At 46.8% G+C, this 19160-nt stretch overlaps 1 protein-coding gene across 1 annotated transcript; it reads left to right on the plus strand.

Annotated features, from left to right (window-relative positions):
- The first annotated feature begins 5331 nt into the window (after positions 1 to 5331).
- Positions 5332 to 10952, plus strand: ZNF597 (zinc finger protein 597). Its single transcript, XM_045993218.1, has 3 exons — positions 5332 to 5462; positions 6335 to 6461; positions 8573 to 10952. The coding sequence occupies exons 1-3, from the start codon at positions 5430 to 5432 to the stop codon at positions 9682 to 9684; spliced, it is 1272 nt and encodes a 423-aa protein (XP_045849174.1). The 5' UTR covers positions 5332 to 5429; the 3' UTR covers positions 9685 to 10952.
- Positions 10953 to 19160: the final 8208 nt, after the last annotated feature.

The raw sequence follows: 19160 nt of genomic DNA on the forward strand, positions 1-19160 counted from the left end.
TCTGCTCAGCGGGGCGCCTGCTTCCCCCTCTCTCTGCCTGCCTCTCTGCCTATGTGTGATCTCTCTCTGTGTCAAATAAACAAATAAAATCTTAAAAAAAAAATCTTAACTAATAAAATGGGTTTCATTTCAGTGGGTTTCCTCTGACCGTGAGCACACGATCCACACCAAGACACGGCCAGCTTTGACTCACTCTCTGCAACTCCTTTCCCTGCTCGGGCTGGCTCGGCACCTTGGTCTTCCAGTACAGCCTTTCTGTCTGCTGCAGGGGAAAACGAGGCAAGGCCATCACTTCCCTCCTGGCCGTTCCATGCTGTTTTGTTCACTCCTGGGCCAAGTCTCATTAAACCCCTGATCTCCGAAGGCTCAATCTGTAGGGTCCTTTGGGGGGAGATTAATTGTCTGAGCATGTAGTCTTCTGGTCTACTCTCCAATTCGCTGTTCCTTCTCTGTCCTCACTGTGCCCACCTGCAGGCTCTGCAGATCTTATCAGCCTCCAGGAGCCTCTGCTCACAGCTTCTGTTTGCAAGAATCCATCAGCATCAGTAGGTCCAGAATCTTCCTTCGGAAGCATTTCTAGCCTCGGTGACTAAGAAAGAATTCTGTTAGAGTCGACACAGAGCACAGTTTGTCGCCATAGTATGAATGTACTGGAGGCCCAACCTAGAGCCCTTAGCCGCCTTCCTCCCTCCCTCCTTCCCTTCCTTCTTCCTTCCTCTTTCTCTTTCTTTTCTTTCCTCCTTACTCCCTTTCTCTCTTTCTCCTTGCTTTCTCTTTCTTTTTTGAGCATCTCTCTGATGAAGGAATTCCTGCCCAGTTAGAGATAATTTTAGCTTCAAAGTCGTGACAGCCTCTTGCTGTGACAGGAAGTCCTGCAGGCATGACCAGCAACCCTCACTCCCTTCATTAGAGACCGGATACCAATGAGCCCAGGTTCCTAACTGCCCCAACCCGCATTCTGGATTGCTGCGAGAAAAGCCTCTTGCTGAAGTTGAGAGAAAAAGCTAATCGTGTATATCTATGCTCTTCTGGTACATCCTGACATGGCCCTGACAATTTCTCATTGGTATTTGTATCTCACGAAGGATACAAAGGCCGTAAGAACCAGAAACATACTTATTTTTAAATAATGGACCTTGAAAAACAGTACTGTCTGGGAATGTTAAAAACGCCAAACTGAGAGAGCAATTTCTTCTGGAAATTATGTTGAAACTTACCAGAGAAAATATCTATACTTAAAAGGGAACAATGGTAATCTCTGAATGATAAGAATATGGCGCATTTATTTTCTATTTTTTCATATCTGTATTTTCTGACTTTCTAAAATGCACACATACTGCTTTTCTAATAATAAAATGTTCTAATAATAAAATGTTATTATTGTATTTATTTCAGACTGAGATATAGTGAGAGAGCATGAGGGGGGTGATGGGCAGAGAGAGAGGGAGAAGTAGGCCCCCTGCCGAGCAGGAAGCCCTGACCTGGGGCTTGATCCCAGGACCCTGGGATCATGACCTGAGCTGAATGCTTAATGGACTGAGCCACCCAGATGCGCCTATAAAAAGTTATTTTTTGGGGCACCATGGTGGCTCAGTGGGTTAAGCCTGTGCCTTCAGCTCAGGTAATGATCTCAGGGTCCTGGAATCGAGCCCCGCATTGGGCTTTCTGCTCAGCAGGGGGCCTGTTCCCCTCTCTCTCTGCCTCCACGTGATCTCTCTCTCTGTCAAATAAATAAAATATTCTTAAAAACGGTTATTTTTCATTTTTCTTTTTATTTTTTAAACTTTTTAAAAAGATTTTATTCATTTGACAGAGATCACAAGTAGGCAGAGAGGCAGGCAGAGAGAGAGGAGGAAGCAGGCTCCCCGCTGAGCAGAGAGCCTGATGCAGGACTCGATCCCAGGACCCTGAAATCATGACCCAAGCTGAAGGCAGAGGCTTAACCCACTGAGCCACCCAGGCGCCTCTATTTTTCGTTTTTTTTTTTTAAAGATTTTCTTTATTTACTTGACAGAAAGAGATCACAAGTAGGCAGAGAGGCAGGCAGAGAGAGAGAGGGAAGCAGGCCCCCTGCTGAGCAGAGAGCCCGATGCGGGACTCGATCCCAGGACCCTGAGATCATGACCTGAGCCGAAGGCAGCGGCTTAACCCACTGAGCCACCCAGGCGCCCCTCTATTTTTCGTTTTTAAAAAGATAATGTGATCTCCAGAGAGACAACAGATCTTTGGCTATAGAAAGAATTTTAATCATACAGATTATTATTGATATTTTAAAGGTGAAATGAAGAAGATTGTCAGAAGGTTGTGCCAGAGGGATTTTTGAGGTCTTTTGGTTTTGTTTTTGTTATTTTTTAGACAGTGTGTAAGTCAACGGGGTTGGGAGGACAGGGAGGGCAGGGAGGAGAGGGACAGAGAGAAAGAGAGAAATCTTAAGCAGTCTTCATGCACCCCAGGATTTTTGAGTTTTGACAATTAAAATCTGTTACTGGAGGGGGTCCTGGGTGGCTCAGTAGGTTAAGTGTTTGACTATTGGTTTTGGAGACTGAGCCCCGCATCTAGCTCTGCACTCGGCATGGAGTCTGCTTGTCCCTCTCCCTCTGCTCCTCTCCCCACACATCTCTCTCTCTCTCTCGTAAATAAAATCTTTTTAAAAAATCTGTTACTTGAGGGCACCTGGGTGGCTCAGTGGGTTAAAGCCTCTGCCTTCGGCTCAGGTCATGATCCCGGGGTCCTGGCATCGAGCCCCTCATCGGACTCTCTGCTCAGCGGGGAGCCTGCTTCCCCCTCTCTCTCTGCCTGCCTCTCTGCCTACTTGTGATCTCTGCCTGTCAAATAAATAAATAAAATCTTTAAAAATAAATCTGTTACTTGAACATATAGTGGATATATCATCAAGCATCTCTGATTTTTAAAAAACCAAGTTGGGCGTATAATTCATTCTTATTCTTTCAATCTTGGTCTTGGGCTCTGTATCTCATCTCTTTACTTTAAGCAAGATCCATCTCTCAAGCCCCCTTCTTCATCTGCTTGCTTAGTTTCAGTACTTACAGGGTCTAGGGAAGATTTAGTTTCCTTTCCTGTTTCAGAGATAACCTTTTCTCTCTGGTTATCCATTGAGTTAATACCACAAGCTTCACTTCTGGTCAATGGAAGCTGTGTTTCTCTTCTTGTTATGAGACCAAAGTTTGGAGAAAAAAGACACAAGAACCTCTTGTTCTTGGTGAAAGAGTAAAAAATCAAAATCAGGAGCATGTGAGCCCTAAATGAGATATCCTTGACATAAGAATAACATTAAATATAAGCACAAAGGTGGGGGGGGGCATGACTACTTGAGCACCACCATGAGTCAAAGGTGAATGTGCTTTCAGTTTAGACCTCTATGTACCAAGCTGTTAGCTTTTCTTCAACATTTATGCTTTGAACGGTCTAGCCTGTGGGGAAATTTTTACTTATGCTCCCACCTGTCCTTTTGCCACCTTTCCCCACCCCCTCCCCCCAATACCTCTTTTGGGACCCATTCTCAGAAGGCCTAGCTCTTTGCTGTCAGCAGATGTCCGTTGTGGCAGATGCTCTTGGTTACCTACTTGACATCTGTTCTACTCCCTTCTTTGTCTTTTCCAACAGAGCCCTGATTTTGTGCAGGTAATTGGCCAGGGGAGGCTGGGTCCTTCCCCCAGTGCCGGGGGGTGAACTGTGGTTGGTCAAAACCAATTACGGTAGGTATAGTCTTTTTATCTTTGATAATGACCGGTTTAGGATGGGTATCTGTCACAATGCACGTCTGCATGTATTATGTGGATTCCACTGTCACTTTCACCACATGCTAAGGATGGCAGAGGAGAAATACGAAGCACTGGGACCTTGACTGAGTCACCGAGCCACTGAACTAACCAATCTGCACCTGCGCTACTCTTGAATATAGTTTTGTTGGGTTTTCTGCTACTTGCAAGTGGAACTGTCCCATCGGATAGTACACTGGTTCCCACTACTTATTTTATCAATTCTGAAAATACTGTTTCGATAACCATGCAACCATTTCTTGAGTAACCTTTTAGATACAGGCACGTGTTCGGCACGTGTTCCTAGAATAAAAAAATATATTGAGATTTACCCACTATTTTCTATTAACGTACACATCAGCCTTGCTTTTTCATCTTTGTAAATTGGCACCTTTGTAAACTGACAACTTATTTGAAACTACCCTCCGAGGAGAAGCATTTGGAACTCTTTGCAGCTTAGGAAAGCAAAGTCATATATTGGCCAAGATGACCCAACAATCAGTGGCAAAGCTTGAGGAGCTCAATCTTAAATTCCAAATCCCTACCCCACGGCACCCAGGGCCAATGAAGTATAAAATATGTGGCAATAGGACAGGTCGCATATGAGGTATTGGGAGCCTCACGTCTCGCAAAGCAAGCCAAAGGCTCTACGTCCGCTTGAAATCCGCTGTGGCTCTGAGCCTCATTTGGCTTAGCTCGGCTGTGGCACAACTGTCCTAAAATGCTTTGGATCAGAGCCTAGCAACGCAGTCAAAGCTGATCTGAAGTCTGTCCACGCAGAAGACACCCCTTTTCACTCCACGACCCCACAGTCCGCCCAGAACAGTGGACTTGACTGCTCAGGCCAAGACTAGGACTTGCACTCTTGGCCACTCACCTCACTCACCCTGGCCGGACCCCCATTTTGGGCCCACAGGGCACTGCCGCCCGAAACCACATTTCGGTGCCAAATAGTCCTTCGGGCTCGGAGTCTCCCTGTCTTCTTACTTCCCAATTTCCCTGAAGCATTACGTCGCTCCGAGGTCACCCTACCTCATCACACTCTACCGATTCACTTAGCGGCCCGCAGGTAAGCGGGCAGGAGCTCACCCTGGAAACGCTGGCAGCGGAACCGGACATATTTACTTCGGGAGACAGAAGGAAAACTACAACTCCCAGCATGCCCAGTGAGGCAACGGTCCTCCGTCAACGGACTCGATTGGTCAACACACGAGAAGGACTGCCCCCTTCGGAAGAACTCTGGCCAGTCACAGGGCAGAGTTTAATGACAGCACGGGGGCGGGCCGTTTCCGGCGGCTTTCCCGGCAGCTCCAGCATAGCGGAGCGTGGGAGACTCGCAGTGGTTGTGGCTCTCGGTCTAGAGTGCCAGTCGGGCGTCGCCCTCTGCTCCTTCTGCCCGGGTAGCGGGAGACTTTCTAACATCACTAGTCTTGGAGCGGTACGTGGGACCCGACCGGCCCACCGAGGCTGGGCTGCGGATAGGAGCCTTGGGCTCAGGTATTAAAGGGGTTGTTGGGAAAGCGAGGAAGCCTTGGGAGCGCACGGAGGGGCTTTGCAGGCAAATTGGCCCCTCTGGGGAATATTCTCTCTCCTCCGAAATCTGTCTCGAAGTCAGTGTGGCACTTGAGGAAGGCACTCCCTCCCCATGAGATGGCGTCCGCGCTTCCGACACCGGGGGCCCAGGTAAGAACAGGTCCCTTCTCGGGGTCCCAGTTCCTGTCGCTACTTTCCGGCCTCTGCCTGCCCTCCCTCGGAAGAGGGCTAGGGATGCCCGTCTCGGTGGGAGGGCTCCCGATGCCCAAACAGCCCTTCGATGAAGCTGTCTTTGTCCCTGGACCAGGCACTTGGGAGAAATGGCCCATCACATTCTTCCTTTCAGAACCACCAACTGGGAGTAGGGCCCATTGGAGAAGGCTATCAGAGGGCCTCCAAGTGGCTTTCTGGAATGCTGCTTAAACTTGCAGATTTCTAGGCATATCCCACACCTTTTGAATAAACACAGAAACGAAAGCCCCAGATGATTCGTAATCGCGTCGAGGCCCTTTTACTTTAGAAGACTGATAAAGTAAGGGAAGGGAAGACTGATAAATTAGACCTGGATATGATTCCAAAGAGAGCTTAGCAGTGAGTGTCATGTGTAAGGAGGAGAGAGACTAGGAAGCAAAAGGATGTTGGGAGGACACTGGAACCCCTGTCCCTTTCATGATTCTTCCTGGGCTGCTCAGTTTTCTTTCCTTTAGGGCATCTGTACTTAATGGTTTCCCTCCCTGAGAGTTCCCTCATCTTTTCTAGAAGTCTCTTCTAGAACTTCTTACAGTTTACTGTCTTGGCCCCTATACCACTGCTTCAGAAATTATGTCCATTTTTACTCCTTCCTAGTTTCCACCACCACGCTTAGGACCCATTTATTTAAACACCATCCCCAGTACTCACGAACTTTTTACACCAAGCCCCTTCCTCCCATGGTTCTGATGTTTGTAGCTCCTGTCAGTCCCTAAACTGAGGGGGTCGCCTTGGGGCCTCCTGTCCTGAGATGGGTGCTCATGTTGTTTCAGGGGCCAATGCTGTTTGAGGATCTGGCTGTGTATTTTTCTCAAGAGGAGTATGTGAGTCTGCACCCTGCCCAGAGATCCCTCAGCAGAGACACTACCCAGGAGTGTTTCAAGGATATGGTCTTGATGGGTAAGGCAGCTGGTTTTCCTGCATTTCCGAACTTCAGTCAGTTCTAGGAACAGGAATCCATGTCTCATTCACATGTTGGTATGGGGGTGTGGGACCTACCTCTGGCTGATCTGTGTGGATATGACAAGAGCTTGCATGACAGTGTGGTATTCAGAGGATGAGATGATTCTTTAAAAATCCTACCTAGTACAGTGACTGTGGTTTTGCATGAGACATGGCAATACCCAGTAATCTTCCCAAATATTTGTTAAAGTCAATTCACAGGGACCCCTGGGTGACTCAGTGGGTTGAGCCTCTGCCTTCAGCTCAGGTCATGATCTCAGGGTCCTGGGATGGAGCCCTGCATCAGGCTCTCTGCTCAGCAGGGAGCCTGCTCCCCTGCCCCCACGCCTGCCTCTCTGGCCTATGTGTGATCTCTGTCAAGTAAATGAACAAAATCTTTAAAAACAAAAGTCAATTCACAGTTTTACTTGCAAAACCTCATGAGTATAGGTTACTATTATCTACTATAAGATTTGAAATTGATTTACTCTTAAGGGGGCGCTATGCCATTTTCACATACGGGGAACTACATGCAGAAATGTTCCCATGCCTGAGTAGAGTTTGTCTCTGACTACGGTTGACTCTTGGAACTATATCCTAACTCGTGTTTCATATTTTCCACCTCTCTCTTCATCATGTTCATGTTTCCCTCTACCTTGTTGAACCCAAGAAGTATAGTTATAGTTATTCTAACATTGTTTCTACTAGTTTCACCATCTGTCTTATTTCTGGGTCTGTTTCTGTTCATTGATTTTGCTCCTAGTTATGGGTCATAGTCTTCTGCTTCTCTACATGTCTGATAATTTTTGATTGGATGCTGGACATTGTGAGTATTCTGTTGCTGGATGTTGGCTTTCATTGTACTCTTAAAAATATTTTTTGTACTTTGCATTTAAGTTACTTGGGATTAGTATGATCCTTTCATGGCTTGCTTTTTTGTTTTGTTAGGCTGTATTCAGAGCAGCCTTCAGGCTAGGGCCCATATGACCTGCTGCTAAGGCAATGTCTTTCTGAGGATAGAGCCTGATAGCTTGTGTGTTCCATCTTGGCTGTCAGGACATGAACTATTGAACTATGTATGTAGTGTGAACTCTGAAGATCATTCTGTGTTCCTTTTGGATGGCTTTTTTCCCAGTCTGGGGTAGTTTCCTCATGTGCACTTACAGATTAATACTCTGCCCAAGTCTTAACAGGTCCTACCTAGATGTCTACAGCCCTGCCTGGGCACCTGCCTCGTCCGCAGTATTTTGTTGTCAAATTCTAGCCATCCTGGCATCCCTGAACTTTGTCTCCTCAAAACAGCAAAATGACACTGGGTGTCATTTGGATTCCCACACTGCCCTGCAGCCCAGAAATCCGTCCCAGGCAGTGTGCAATGGCAATCACAGGACTGTTTCTCTGGAAGGAAAAGACCCCTTTTATATTGGTATGCGCCTTTACAAATCAAGACTGTTTTGAAAAATATTAAGGAAGAAAGTTTTTTGGCAGCTCAAGTCCTGTCGGCTCAAGTGGCCTAGCAGTGAGGCCACTTATCTTTGGCTGCTGTATGCACGGCAGCTCTACCTTGATCTTTCCTCCAGGAGAGGTAAGGAAATTTTGAAGAACTCTCCTGGTGACAATAAAACTATTTCTAATAACCATGTTACTTCTCTGCTAGGTAGAAAAATACGCACTTGCTCTCTTTCTCTCTTAAATATGAATCCCAGTCTCTACTCTAGTTATGGTTGCGCAGCAGTCACTTGAGATTGCGTAAATGATGAAAAGTTCTTGAGACTCAGGGAACTAACTGGAAACCTCCCCTGGACAGCATCTACCAAGATTGCCCTTAGTTCCCATCCTACTAGACCCTAACTTAGTTACTCCTCTTTCCCCTTCCTCCCCTCAGAGGATCACCAACAACTCGATCCTCTGGGAAGTCAGTGGAGCCTGCCGGCCTGATTTTGTACAGTATGAGTGTCTGGGTTCTAGGATAAGCCCTCTGTGGGTTCTTGGTCTTTGTGTAATTAGCTTGTTCTTTCCGCAGTACCACTTGAGGGTGTTGCCTACGTTTTGCTTTGTTTTATCAACAGGAGGGGAAGGCAAGACTGAGACTTCTCAAGGGTTGAATCTAGAGTCTAGCGGATTTGAAGAACTTGCCGCAGAAAACTCCTCCATCACTGTGCCCCTTGTCTATTACCCAGAAAAATCCGAGACTGGAGTTGGAGACCCAGAAAGGAAGGTAGCAGCTGGAGCTCCTGCTTGCAAGAAAAGGCTCATAAGCCTATTAGTTACCATTGAAAACCAAACCCCATTACTAGAACTATCTGAATGTTTAGGAACCAGAGCACTTTCTGAAATTCTTGAATTTCCTGGGGAAGAAGCCAAAAATTTGTACAAGTGTCCTGAATGTGATGAAAGCTTCAGTGATAACTCATACCTTGTTTTACATCAGAAAACTCATTCAGGGGACAAAAAGTATAAATGTGGTGACTGTGGGAAGATCTTCAATCACAGAGCCAATCTGAGGACACACAGGAGGATCCATACTGGCGAGAAGCCTTACAAGTGTGCTGAGTGTGGCAGCAGCTTCCGCCAGCACTCACATCTGTCTCGGCACAGGAACATCCACGTAAAGGAGAAACCCCACACATGTGGCATATGTGGAAGAGGTTTTACGTGGCTCCCAGGATTGTCACAGCATCAGAAAACCCACACTGCTAAAAAAGCTTATGAATGTACCGACTGCGGTAAATATTTTGGTCAGAACATCAATCTGGCTTTGCATGAGCAAACGCACATGTCCGCCACCCAGTACCGGTGCCCTCGGTGTGTGAAGTGTTTCGGGCAGCCCTCACACCTCTTCCTCCCCGAGCAGGGCCATGAGGATGACTCTGAACACTGCAGCAACTGTGGGGAGAATTTGCTCTTGTTCTCAAAATTCAAACCCTTAAAATGTCCTGAGTGTGCGAAGACCTTCCTTCGTGTTTCCGAGCTTATTTCCCATCAGAGCATTCATAGAGGGGAAAAGCCCCATAAATGCAAAACATGTGCAAAAAGTTTTATTCTGGACTCAGAGCTTGCATGCCACCAGAAGAGCCACACGGGAGAGGAACCTTTTAAATGTCGCACATGTGGGAAAGGTTTCCGGTTGTATATGCATCTCACTGTTCATCAGCAAACCCACACGAAAACCACCATATAAATCTAGCGAGTTTTCGTTAATGCTGTGCTGCTTAGTATCTGGACTGCAAACTGGGGACCAGTTACCCTTTATGTGCCAGGCACTTTACATGCGTCCCGTGTCACTTAGTATCCACCACAACTTGCTTTAGGCATTATGACTTCTGTTTTCTAGCTGAGGAAGCAGTCAATGGCAGCTAGTGAGTGAAGCCAGGATTATAACTCAGTAATTCACTCCCTGTACACATTCCATTTGTATGAGTCAGAGAATGATAAGGATTTTTTTTTTTTTACCTTCAGTTTTCATTAAAACGAAAGTATTCCCAGATGTTCTTTACTTTTGTTACACAGCTTCTAAGTAAGTTTTAGAAGAAGGAGACTTTCCTTTCCTTTTCTTTCTCTTTTTTGGTCAGTTCTACAGACCTAGTATTTAGGAAAGTAATCTGTCTATATCTGTCTTATCCTTTTTTGGGTCATAACTAAATGTAACATTTGTAAGAAATGATATTTCACACATGATTTTCTGATGTGGTTTAAAAGCTTTTACACCTGCGGTGAAAGATTCCCAAATTAAGTGGGCAAGTTGGTGTCATAATGGCTATTAGTATTGTGGAGTTCCCTTCTCACATATGACGCCACCGGCCTTTGTGACACATTTGCAAGGAATTTTGGCAGTCTGCCCATAGCCTTTTCTGGTGCCTGGACTCGACCTAGAGAAACATACTTGCTCCTCTCTGGAAGGAGTTACCTCCAAGTTGCTACCAAAGCACATTACCTGCCTTTCTATGAATAAGAGTAATTATTGTTCAGTGAACATGCTAGATGCTTCACATGTATTATCTAATCGAATCTTCAGGATAAATCTCAGAGAGAAGGGGCTATCCTTGTTTCATAAATGAGGAAACTGAAACCCACAGAGGTAAAGACAGTATCTTGCCGAAGACAAAAAGCAATGTGCTGAAGCTGGCATTTAACCTTGGGTCTCTGTGATGCTGAAGGTTGTGCATTCTTCAGTCCTGTTATGTGTCTGCATTTGTGTTAGGTCCGCAAGCAGCCAGGAACGCTGAGATCGGTGGGTGAGGATGGTCATCATGCAGGCTACCCTGTGCACACGCATCCTAGAACCCTTTCATTGCCTTTGTGCTTTATCCCAAGTCTGACTTAACGTGTATGGTAATAAAGCAACAGAAAGATTCCCCAGGACTCCCAGTTCAATCTCCCATCCCTATGATCAGATCAGAGATTGCAAACTCTACAGAATACAGTCCTTAGGGTTTTAGTTGGATTTTGTTTTTTTTTTTTTTTTTTTAATTTTTTTTTTTTTTTTTTTTTTTTTTTTTAGTTGGATTTTGATGAAAAAAAATTTCCTCCTGATCGCCAAAGAAAAATATATACAGAAAACTATTAGAGTTTAACCAAACTACTTGTAAATATATAGGTCTTTAGATACCTGCTGTTACATATAAATAGAGGAGCAAAATATGGTTGAACGGAATGGTCACTAATGTTAAAGAATCAGGGAATCGTGCAAATATACACTCGTACACAATTTCTCTTTATAGCAAAATGGTGTGCCTATCAGCAAAACCAGTTTCTAATGGACTTTTTGAACAGGATGTGAGAACGGTCTTAATTCTACCAAAACAGTATAGAAGTCCAGCACTGACTAGAGCAGGATTACCACTGGGAAAGCTCGAGAGCAGTAACAGGGCTCTTTAGGAGAGCAGTACCTGGAAGGTGTGGTCTCTCTGCGGAACAGCACGTTGGGAACTGAGTATACAGAGACATGCTGGCTACTGCTGCAAGCTCTTACCACTTGCTGAGAGCCAAGAAAATAGTCCTGGTGAGTAAGGGAAATGGAGACTAACCCAGCTCACCCACTCCTATCCCCCTTTTTGTTATTCTTGTTTCTTGTTTGCAGATCCACTGCTGAGACCCTGTGCTCTGAATGTCAAGGTCATACTAGACTCTCCCATGTCTCCACTCAATATGAGAAGCCAGTCTGCTAGGGCTTTAGGGTCTTACATTAAAAAGTGAGGTCATCTGTAGGTTGTTCTTCAGCAGATCTCTGGGGACTTAGGATTGTGTAGAAGGATGGTCTCCAGTTAAATTTATCAGCGAACTTTGGGATATAATGATCTTTGCTAAATACCAGAAAGCACTGTCCATTAGCTCTCCTGCTTCTGCCTTTGGTGGCTGAACAGAGTTACAGAGTTACATTCCCCTGAACAGAGGGGAATGAAATTGGGAATGTGGCCCCTACTCATGCAATTGCTGCAGAAAGTAGGGAAGACTGTCTTAGAAGGTACGTGGACAGAATGGGGCTGACATAAAAGATGGAAGCTGTCATGCTTTGCTTTGCTCCTATAGCAGTATGGGGGAAGGTGAGAATTTATGCCCTAAATGCTGTTCTGCACCTCAATATGTGAGGTCACCTTCTCAGATGAGGCTTCCTTCACAATTCAATTCAGGTTTTACATTTTTCTTTACTCTCCTGATTTTGTAAGATTATGCCAAACCTCCTTAAGAGATTAGGAAAATAGCACTTTAATAAAAACATTAACATACACTTGAGTATAATTAAGATGCTTTTTGGTGGAATAATCATTGTTAATGACTGGTATGCCAAAAAAAATTAAAAATTAAAAAAAAAAACCTTGAGTGTCAGTTACTATAAAAGAAGCATATTTTTAGTTGTTGCCTTATTGTACACTTCACCTAATTATATTTGCTGGATGTAATTCAAGCTGCTCTGAGCCCAAAAAATTGGAGGAAGGAGTCAGTCCACCAATGGGATCCATGCTGTTTTTATAATGATGGCTTTTTCACCTTTCTGTTTACAGTGTTGACTGATGGAGCTAGATTTCACAGTTTGTCATTAACTCGAAGATATTAGCCCAGTATGTTAGTGTTAAGAAATACTGGATAAAAATTAATATAAGGATGAGAAACACAGTTTATTGTTATGAATGATTGGTTTACTCTCTTTTGCAGCATGGCTGCTGACATACTATGCAGGGTGAGAACTTTGTACTAAGGAAATTGACTCTTGAACAAATGTGGTTTCTGTTGTTGGTGCACAGATGAAGATGTGTATCAAATAAGTCCTTAATGTGGTTGTCCGACTATCAGGGTGTATTAACCAGCCATCACTGACACAAACAGCATTATTTCAGTAGATTTTAGATGTCAACAGTTCATATTTTATAACTAAAGAAATTGTGGGATTTAGTTAATCTGGAAGGAGTTGGATTCAGTATAGTTTTGTTTAGATCTTTGTTGCAGTAGTTAATAGCCTATTCACATCTCCCCATTTAACACAGAAAATGACTAACCCAGTATACAGGGAGTAAAGACAAGTGACATTTCGCAGTAAGTGTTAGTGTTTTGAGTCTTTGACTTCTGAGGTCCCATATAATCAGGTGGTATTGTTCTGATGACTGCAGCGTGTTACACAATCTGATACTGCAGATTTTGCTCCAAGTAATCTGCCAATTTACTTAGTATTTGCACAAAGCAGATAATAGTTTATCTAATTAGTCTATTTTGACTAATGGTTCATTGTACTTGTTATCTGTACAGGATTTTGGTAGTAAAGTGTTTTTGCTTTGACCACCTGTTAAAAAAGTAACAATGATCTTCATCTAAAGTATGTATATTCATCTGCTTTAGTTTTGTAGACTGAAAAAGCTTATTGATCTGATGTCAGGAAGATCATTATCCATCTTTATGATGCTTTATTTGCTTTATTTATTTATTTTTTTCTCTTTTATTCTTTGACATCCCTCCTTGCATTAACACCCTGCAGAGGCTGGGGATACAACACGTATATATAACCCGAGAAGCTGCTGCAATCTCTAGTTCGCTTGGATACCTCCCAAGTATGTCTGTTATGTGCACTTGTACTGTCTAATGTTTTGATTTTACCTATTTCGGTGTGTTCTCATCACTTAGTTCTAGAACGCACGCTCTCACTAGGCTGTGATTAAGGCTATCTGATGTGCGGTGCGGCATCCAACGCCTGCCCCTCTCTGAGGCCGGCGACTAAGCGCACTTGCTCTTCTACACGCCAGTGGTTTGGGATGGCAACGAATTTTGAAGACGGGCGGAAATTGCGGGTTTGGACGGTGAATGTGTGACCTCGAGCCATTTCCTAACGCAGGTACAAATCGTTAGCTCCCCGGAACGCAGAAGAAATTTCCAGCGCAACCCTGTGAGGCAGCCCCAGACTTCGAGGTCCCCTCCAGCCCCGGTCATGGTATGGGGGGTGGGGGGGGGGGGGTGGCACCTACGGCCACAGAGGGCGGCGAAAGCCTGCGTGCTCCCCGCCCAGCGCTGGGGGTGGAAGCCAGCGTGCGCCAAACGGCCCCCAGAACGTTCTGCGCAGCCACGGAACACCCCAGCGGCTGTTACCTTCAGCAGCCAGCCGTGCAGACCGGTCCGAGTGCCAGCGAGACGAGGCGCGCTAGAGCGGCCCACAGGGCTGGGAACCGGAAGTGGTGCGCTCACTTCCGGCGACGTGGGCTGTTCCCTCCCGGGGCGCCTGGGACGCGGTGGGCACCTCACGGCGGCCTTCACCGGGTTCCCAGCCTATCCCCGGCACCCACCGCGGGGCCGTCTCTACAAAAACTGGGCTTTGGGCCGAGAGCGTTTGATGACGGGTCCCTTCGGTCTCACCCTCTGCAGCACGGGTATGGCTGTCGGGGGCCAGAGCAATCTCCGTCCCCCGAGTCTAGGCACAGATCGCGCGCCAAGGGCAGGCGGGGTCCGTGCTACCTCCGCAGCACGAAGTCCACTTTGGCAGTGCGAAGCTGCCGGCGCGTCCAGTCTGTGCACCTTTGGCTTGTTGAAAGAGACACTTTGGTTCCGACTTGTCCTGGGTAGACTGCTCTCTAGAACTAGCGCCAGCTCCTCGTCGGCCTGTGTGCCTCGCGGCCCAATTCTAAGATGCTTCTGTGGCTTACTGTATCCTGGGCTCGCCTGAGTACAGGGTCCCCCGAGCGAGCTTCGCCACTTCCGTGACTACAAAGACCTCGCTTTATGTCTCGCCCAGATTTCTTCTCTCCTGCATTCCAGATCCCTATATTCAAGTGTCCACGAGACATCTTCCTTTGGATGTCTGAGGCATCAGAACATGCCCTACATTGAACTCAAACTGTTAGCCCTTGATTTGTTTGCCTCCAGTATGTGGCGCCACAGACACACAATTGCTCATGCTACCAACACAACTCCCTCTTCCTCTGCTCATCCATCCCATCAAGTCCAGTGGATTCGGCCTTAGATCTCCCTCTCAGACCTGACTGGTTCTCTGTCTCCGCTGTCACCACCCTTAACAGTACTCACTGGGGTTGACTTACATAGTCATCTAACGTCACACATCACTCTTGTTCTCCGCCAGCATAGCCAACACATCTAATCATGTCATCATCCAACTTGACATACTCCACTGGCTTCCCATTGTCCTTCGGATAACATCCAAAACATTCAACAGAACTTTCCAAACCATTACGTCCCCTGTCAACCCCAGCTACTTTCTTTATTCTCTCTCTCTCCTGCTGTACTTTCTTTCTTTTGGTTCATTAAATGTACCAAGCTCTTTATTTCCTCAGGAAGTGTGAACATACTTTTCCTTTTACCTGGAACACCACCCGCCCCATCACTACCTACCATTATAAAACTAAGTAGTAATTACACAACTAGTGGTCTAATGTCTCTGGGGGGGGGGGGCAGGGAAGGACACATGACAAATGCTTAAAACTGCATTTAAAGAATGAAATTTATGGCTCTATCAATTTTATACTTTGGATACAGCTACAGGACTGACAGGAGGAAAGGGAATAGGCATTGGTGTGGTCATTTACAAGTAGGCAGGAGGTTTAACAGCAGCCCAGAAAAGCTGTAAGGAATTTAGCAAGAAGTTTGACTAAGATAGTTCTTGGGATAAAAATGTTATGATGTTCTATTGCTTGGAAGGAATAATTTAGCGAGCGAAGAGGCACAATTGCTATAAGCCACATTTGAAGGAAGTGCGGTAAATGTGGTTTGCATTTCATTTTTTTTTTTAAGATTTTATTTATTTTTTGACAGAGAGAGATCACAAGTAGGCAGAGAGGCAGGCAGAGAGGAGGGGGAAGCAGGCTCCCTGCTGAGCAGAGAGTCCGATGTGGGACTCGATCCCAGGACCTTGAGATCATGACCTGAGCCGAAGGCAGCGGCTTAACCCACTTAAAAAGATTTTATTCACTTATTTGACAGGCAGAGATCATAAGTAGGCAGACAGGCAGGCAGAGAGAAGGGGGTGGGGGGAAGTGGGCTCCCTGCCGAGCAGACTATGTGGGGCTTGATCCTAGGAGCCTAGGATCATGACCTGAGCTGAAGGCAGAGGCTTTAACCCACTGAGCCACCCAGGCGCCCCATGCATTTCATTTTTTTTTTTTTTAAAGATTTTACTTATTCATTTGATGCAGAGAGAGAACACAAGCAGGCAAAGTAGCAGGCAGAGGGAAAGGGAGAAGCAGGCCCCCGCTGGGCAGAGAGCCCAGTGTGGGGCTCAATCCCAGGACCCTGGGATCAAGACCCAAGCCGAAGGTAGATGCCCAACGAACTGAGCCACCCAGGCACTCCATGCATTTCAAATAGAATTGTGCTGAGCTAATACAACAGAGAATGAGACCTTAGAGAGCTGGGTCTACACATCCTCCTGCCTTGAGCCTTCTGTGAGTAAAGCATTAGTGATTAAAATAGCTCAGATTACTGGCACAGAGGGTAGCTGGCCTGACAATATTATTGCTTGTGCTGTTCCCATTCTAGAAGATCCCTTCAGTGGAAGAGGGGTAGCACCCAAAGTGGGCAGAATGGCCCCACACTTGCAGGCTAGGCTGCCCAGGAAATTACAAGAAGGGGAACTATTGTCACCCTGAACACTCTGGAACAAAAGGGAACTTGGCTGACAGTTTCACATTCCTCTTAGAGGTTAAGTTTCATTTGACTGATGTGGCTCAGAAGCCCATCACCGAACCAACCACTGTGGCTGGGGGGATGGAGTAGAATGGCCTGGCCTGGTTGTCATACACTTTCCTGGAGCTGTGGCTGGGGTCAGCCCCACCAAAATTACATATACAAAGTGGGAGAGAAGAGGTGACTTAAACGGATAGTGCGGAAAGAAGAAAGGCTGGGGGCTAGGGTAACACACAAGTCAGAGTAGACAGAGAGGCAATTAGAGTAGTGATGGAACCGTCCAATACTAATCAAGGGCTTGTTCTGTGCCTGGCCCTCCTGTGCCAAGCACTTTTCCTGTATTAGTTCACCATTGTTATCATCCACATTTCTCACATGCAGAAAACAGGGCTGGACTGCATGGTGTGTTAAGAAGTAGAAGGAGACAGGGTGGAAGTCTCAGGTTCATTGTTGAAGGTATGTGGTTAAAGCCCAGCTACCTGCGATTGTGCTAGCTTTGGAAAATGACTGAGTCTCGGCTTCCTCGAAGGCCCAGAGAATAATCACGAAGTCTGCCTTCCAGTTTCTAAGGGTTGAGGGAGATGCTGTGAGGTACACCTCTGAGGAATCATTACTGCCATCAAATGGCTGTCCTGGCAGGAGAAACCCAAGAGGCCCTGACCTTCCTCTCTCCTTTTTTTTTTTTTTTTTTTAAATGAGGTTATCAGCTTATTTATTTTTTATAAGATTTTATTTATTTGACACAGAGACAGCCAGAGAGGGAACACAAGCAGTGGGAGTGGGAGAGAGAAAAGCAGGCTTCCCACTTAGCATGAGGGAGCCTGATTGCGGGGCTCCCTCCCAGGACCCAGGGATCATGACCTGAGCTGAAGGCAGACACTCAAAAACTGAGACACCCAGGCGCCCCGACCTTCCTCTCTCAAGTAGAGCCTTCCCCAGTCATTTCCCACCACGTGATTCCTGCCTAAGTTTTTTCCTTAACAGTTTTACAGTTGCAGTTTTACATTTGTTTGTGCAATTATCTGATCGATGAGCTTCCCCCTCTAACACTGGGCTTTCTGAGCATGCGCAGGGTCTGGGTTCACCATAGCAACCCCCGCACCTAATGGTGCCCGGCGTGCAGTAGGCATTTAATAAATATATATAACAAGGGCGAAGGAATTTATCAAGTGAGCCTCCAGGACAGCCTTTCAGCTTGAGAGTAATGGATCGAAACGATCACCAGAACCAAGCCTTCCAACCAGCGTTGGAAGCGGAGCCAGCTGGAACTACATTTCCCAGAGAGCTCCACGGCGGCCACGGGTGCCAGGCGCCCCAGTCAGAGAGGAAAGGACAGGGTACTTCCGGTCAAAGTTCCGTCCCTCACTCTCGCCCGCTTCCCCTGGGGTGGCCAGTGCCCTACGGGTCCACTTGGGAAGTGCTGGCCGGGGCTCGCTCCGTGGGAGTTGCCTGTGCACGCGTCCCTGGGGGACCCGGGGACGAACCCTACCGCCGAGCAAGTCCGAGGCCCATTAGAGGAGATACAGTGCCCGGCTCCGGGCTCCCCAATCTCCGAGCCCCCGCTTTCTGCGTCCCCCGCTTGCCACCTTGGGTGAGGGTACGCAGTGGGGCAGGAAGGCCGGGCAGGGTACCCTGCTTTGTGGTACAGGCTGGGACGGAGGGTTGCAGCGGAGCGAGTGAGAGAGGAGGGCCTGCAGTAGGAGGGGGTCCTGGGCATGAGGAAGAGGGGGTGGCTTCAAGACAGATTCAGGGGACACCTGGGTGGCTTAGTGGGTTGAAGCCTCTGCCTTCGGCTCAGGTCATGATCCCAGAATCCTGGGATCAAGCCCCGCATCGGGCTCTCTGCTCAGCAGGGAGCCTGTTTCCTCCTCGCTCTCTGCCTGCCTCTCTGCCTCTCCTTGTGATCTCTGTCAAATAAATAAATAAATAAAATCTTAAAAAAAAAAAAAAAGATGCAGGAGGCAAAAGTAACAATGGAGCCAGGGAGAGCGCAGGGAAGTTTCTGGGCAGAGGGACGGGATGGTGGCAGCTCCGTGGAGAAAGGATGCCCTCATGAGTCCTCGGGTTTTCTAACTTCATAAGGAGACGGTTAATCATGAGCGACACTGCAGCTGTGCTAAGTGCTACAGGGGAGAGGTGTGTTATGCCGGGAAAGGTATTCCACCCAGTCGGGAAGCTCAGGGAGCCCACTTTCTTGGGAGAGCAGAACACTGACTGGGAGTTCACTGATTGGAGACCTCTGGAAAGGACACAGGGCCAGGGGGCTGCTCTCTAACGGAGAGGGTGTCCGCTGGCCCCAACGATATAGCAGGCTTTCCCCACTCACCTCTACTGTCTGTTTCGAGGGAAAAAAAAGCTAGAAACTGGAGAACGCAGATGCCTGAACACACCCTATAGAGATACGGGATGTGATGTTCCCAGGTCCAGTCCTAGCTGTTATGAGGCCGTTTCCTACGCCTAAGATGGGTGCAAACTTAGGTGCCCTGGACCTCCCCATCCCCTAGAACTACAAAGCCTTCTGATTAAAGATGCCACGTAGGG

This window comes from Meles meles, chromosome 21 (genome assembly GCF_922984935.1).
Source record: "Meles meles chromosome 21, mMelMel3.1 paternal haplotype, whole genome shotgun sequence".
In the NCBI taxonomy this organism is placed as follows: Eukaryota; Metazoa; Chordata; class Mammalia; order Carnivora; family Mustelidae; genus Meles; species Meles meles.

What these genes read in the sequence shown, in the direction of transcription:
- ZNF597 (XM_045993218.1), top strand. Translation starts at nt 5,430, where the DNA reads ATGGCGTCCGCGCTTCCGACACCGGGGGCCCAG. An exon ending in TTCCGACACCGGGGGCCCAG is followed by an intron (nt 5,463 to 6,334) that starts GTAAGAACAGGT and finishes ATGTTGTTTCAG; the next exon opens with GGGCCAATGCTGTTTGAGGA. An exon ending in CAAGGATATGGTCTTGATGG is followed by an intron (nt 6,462 to 8,572) that starts GTAAGGCAGCTG and finishes TTTTATCAACAG; the next exon opens with GAGGGGAAGGCAAGACTGAG.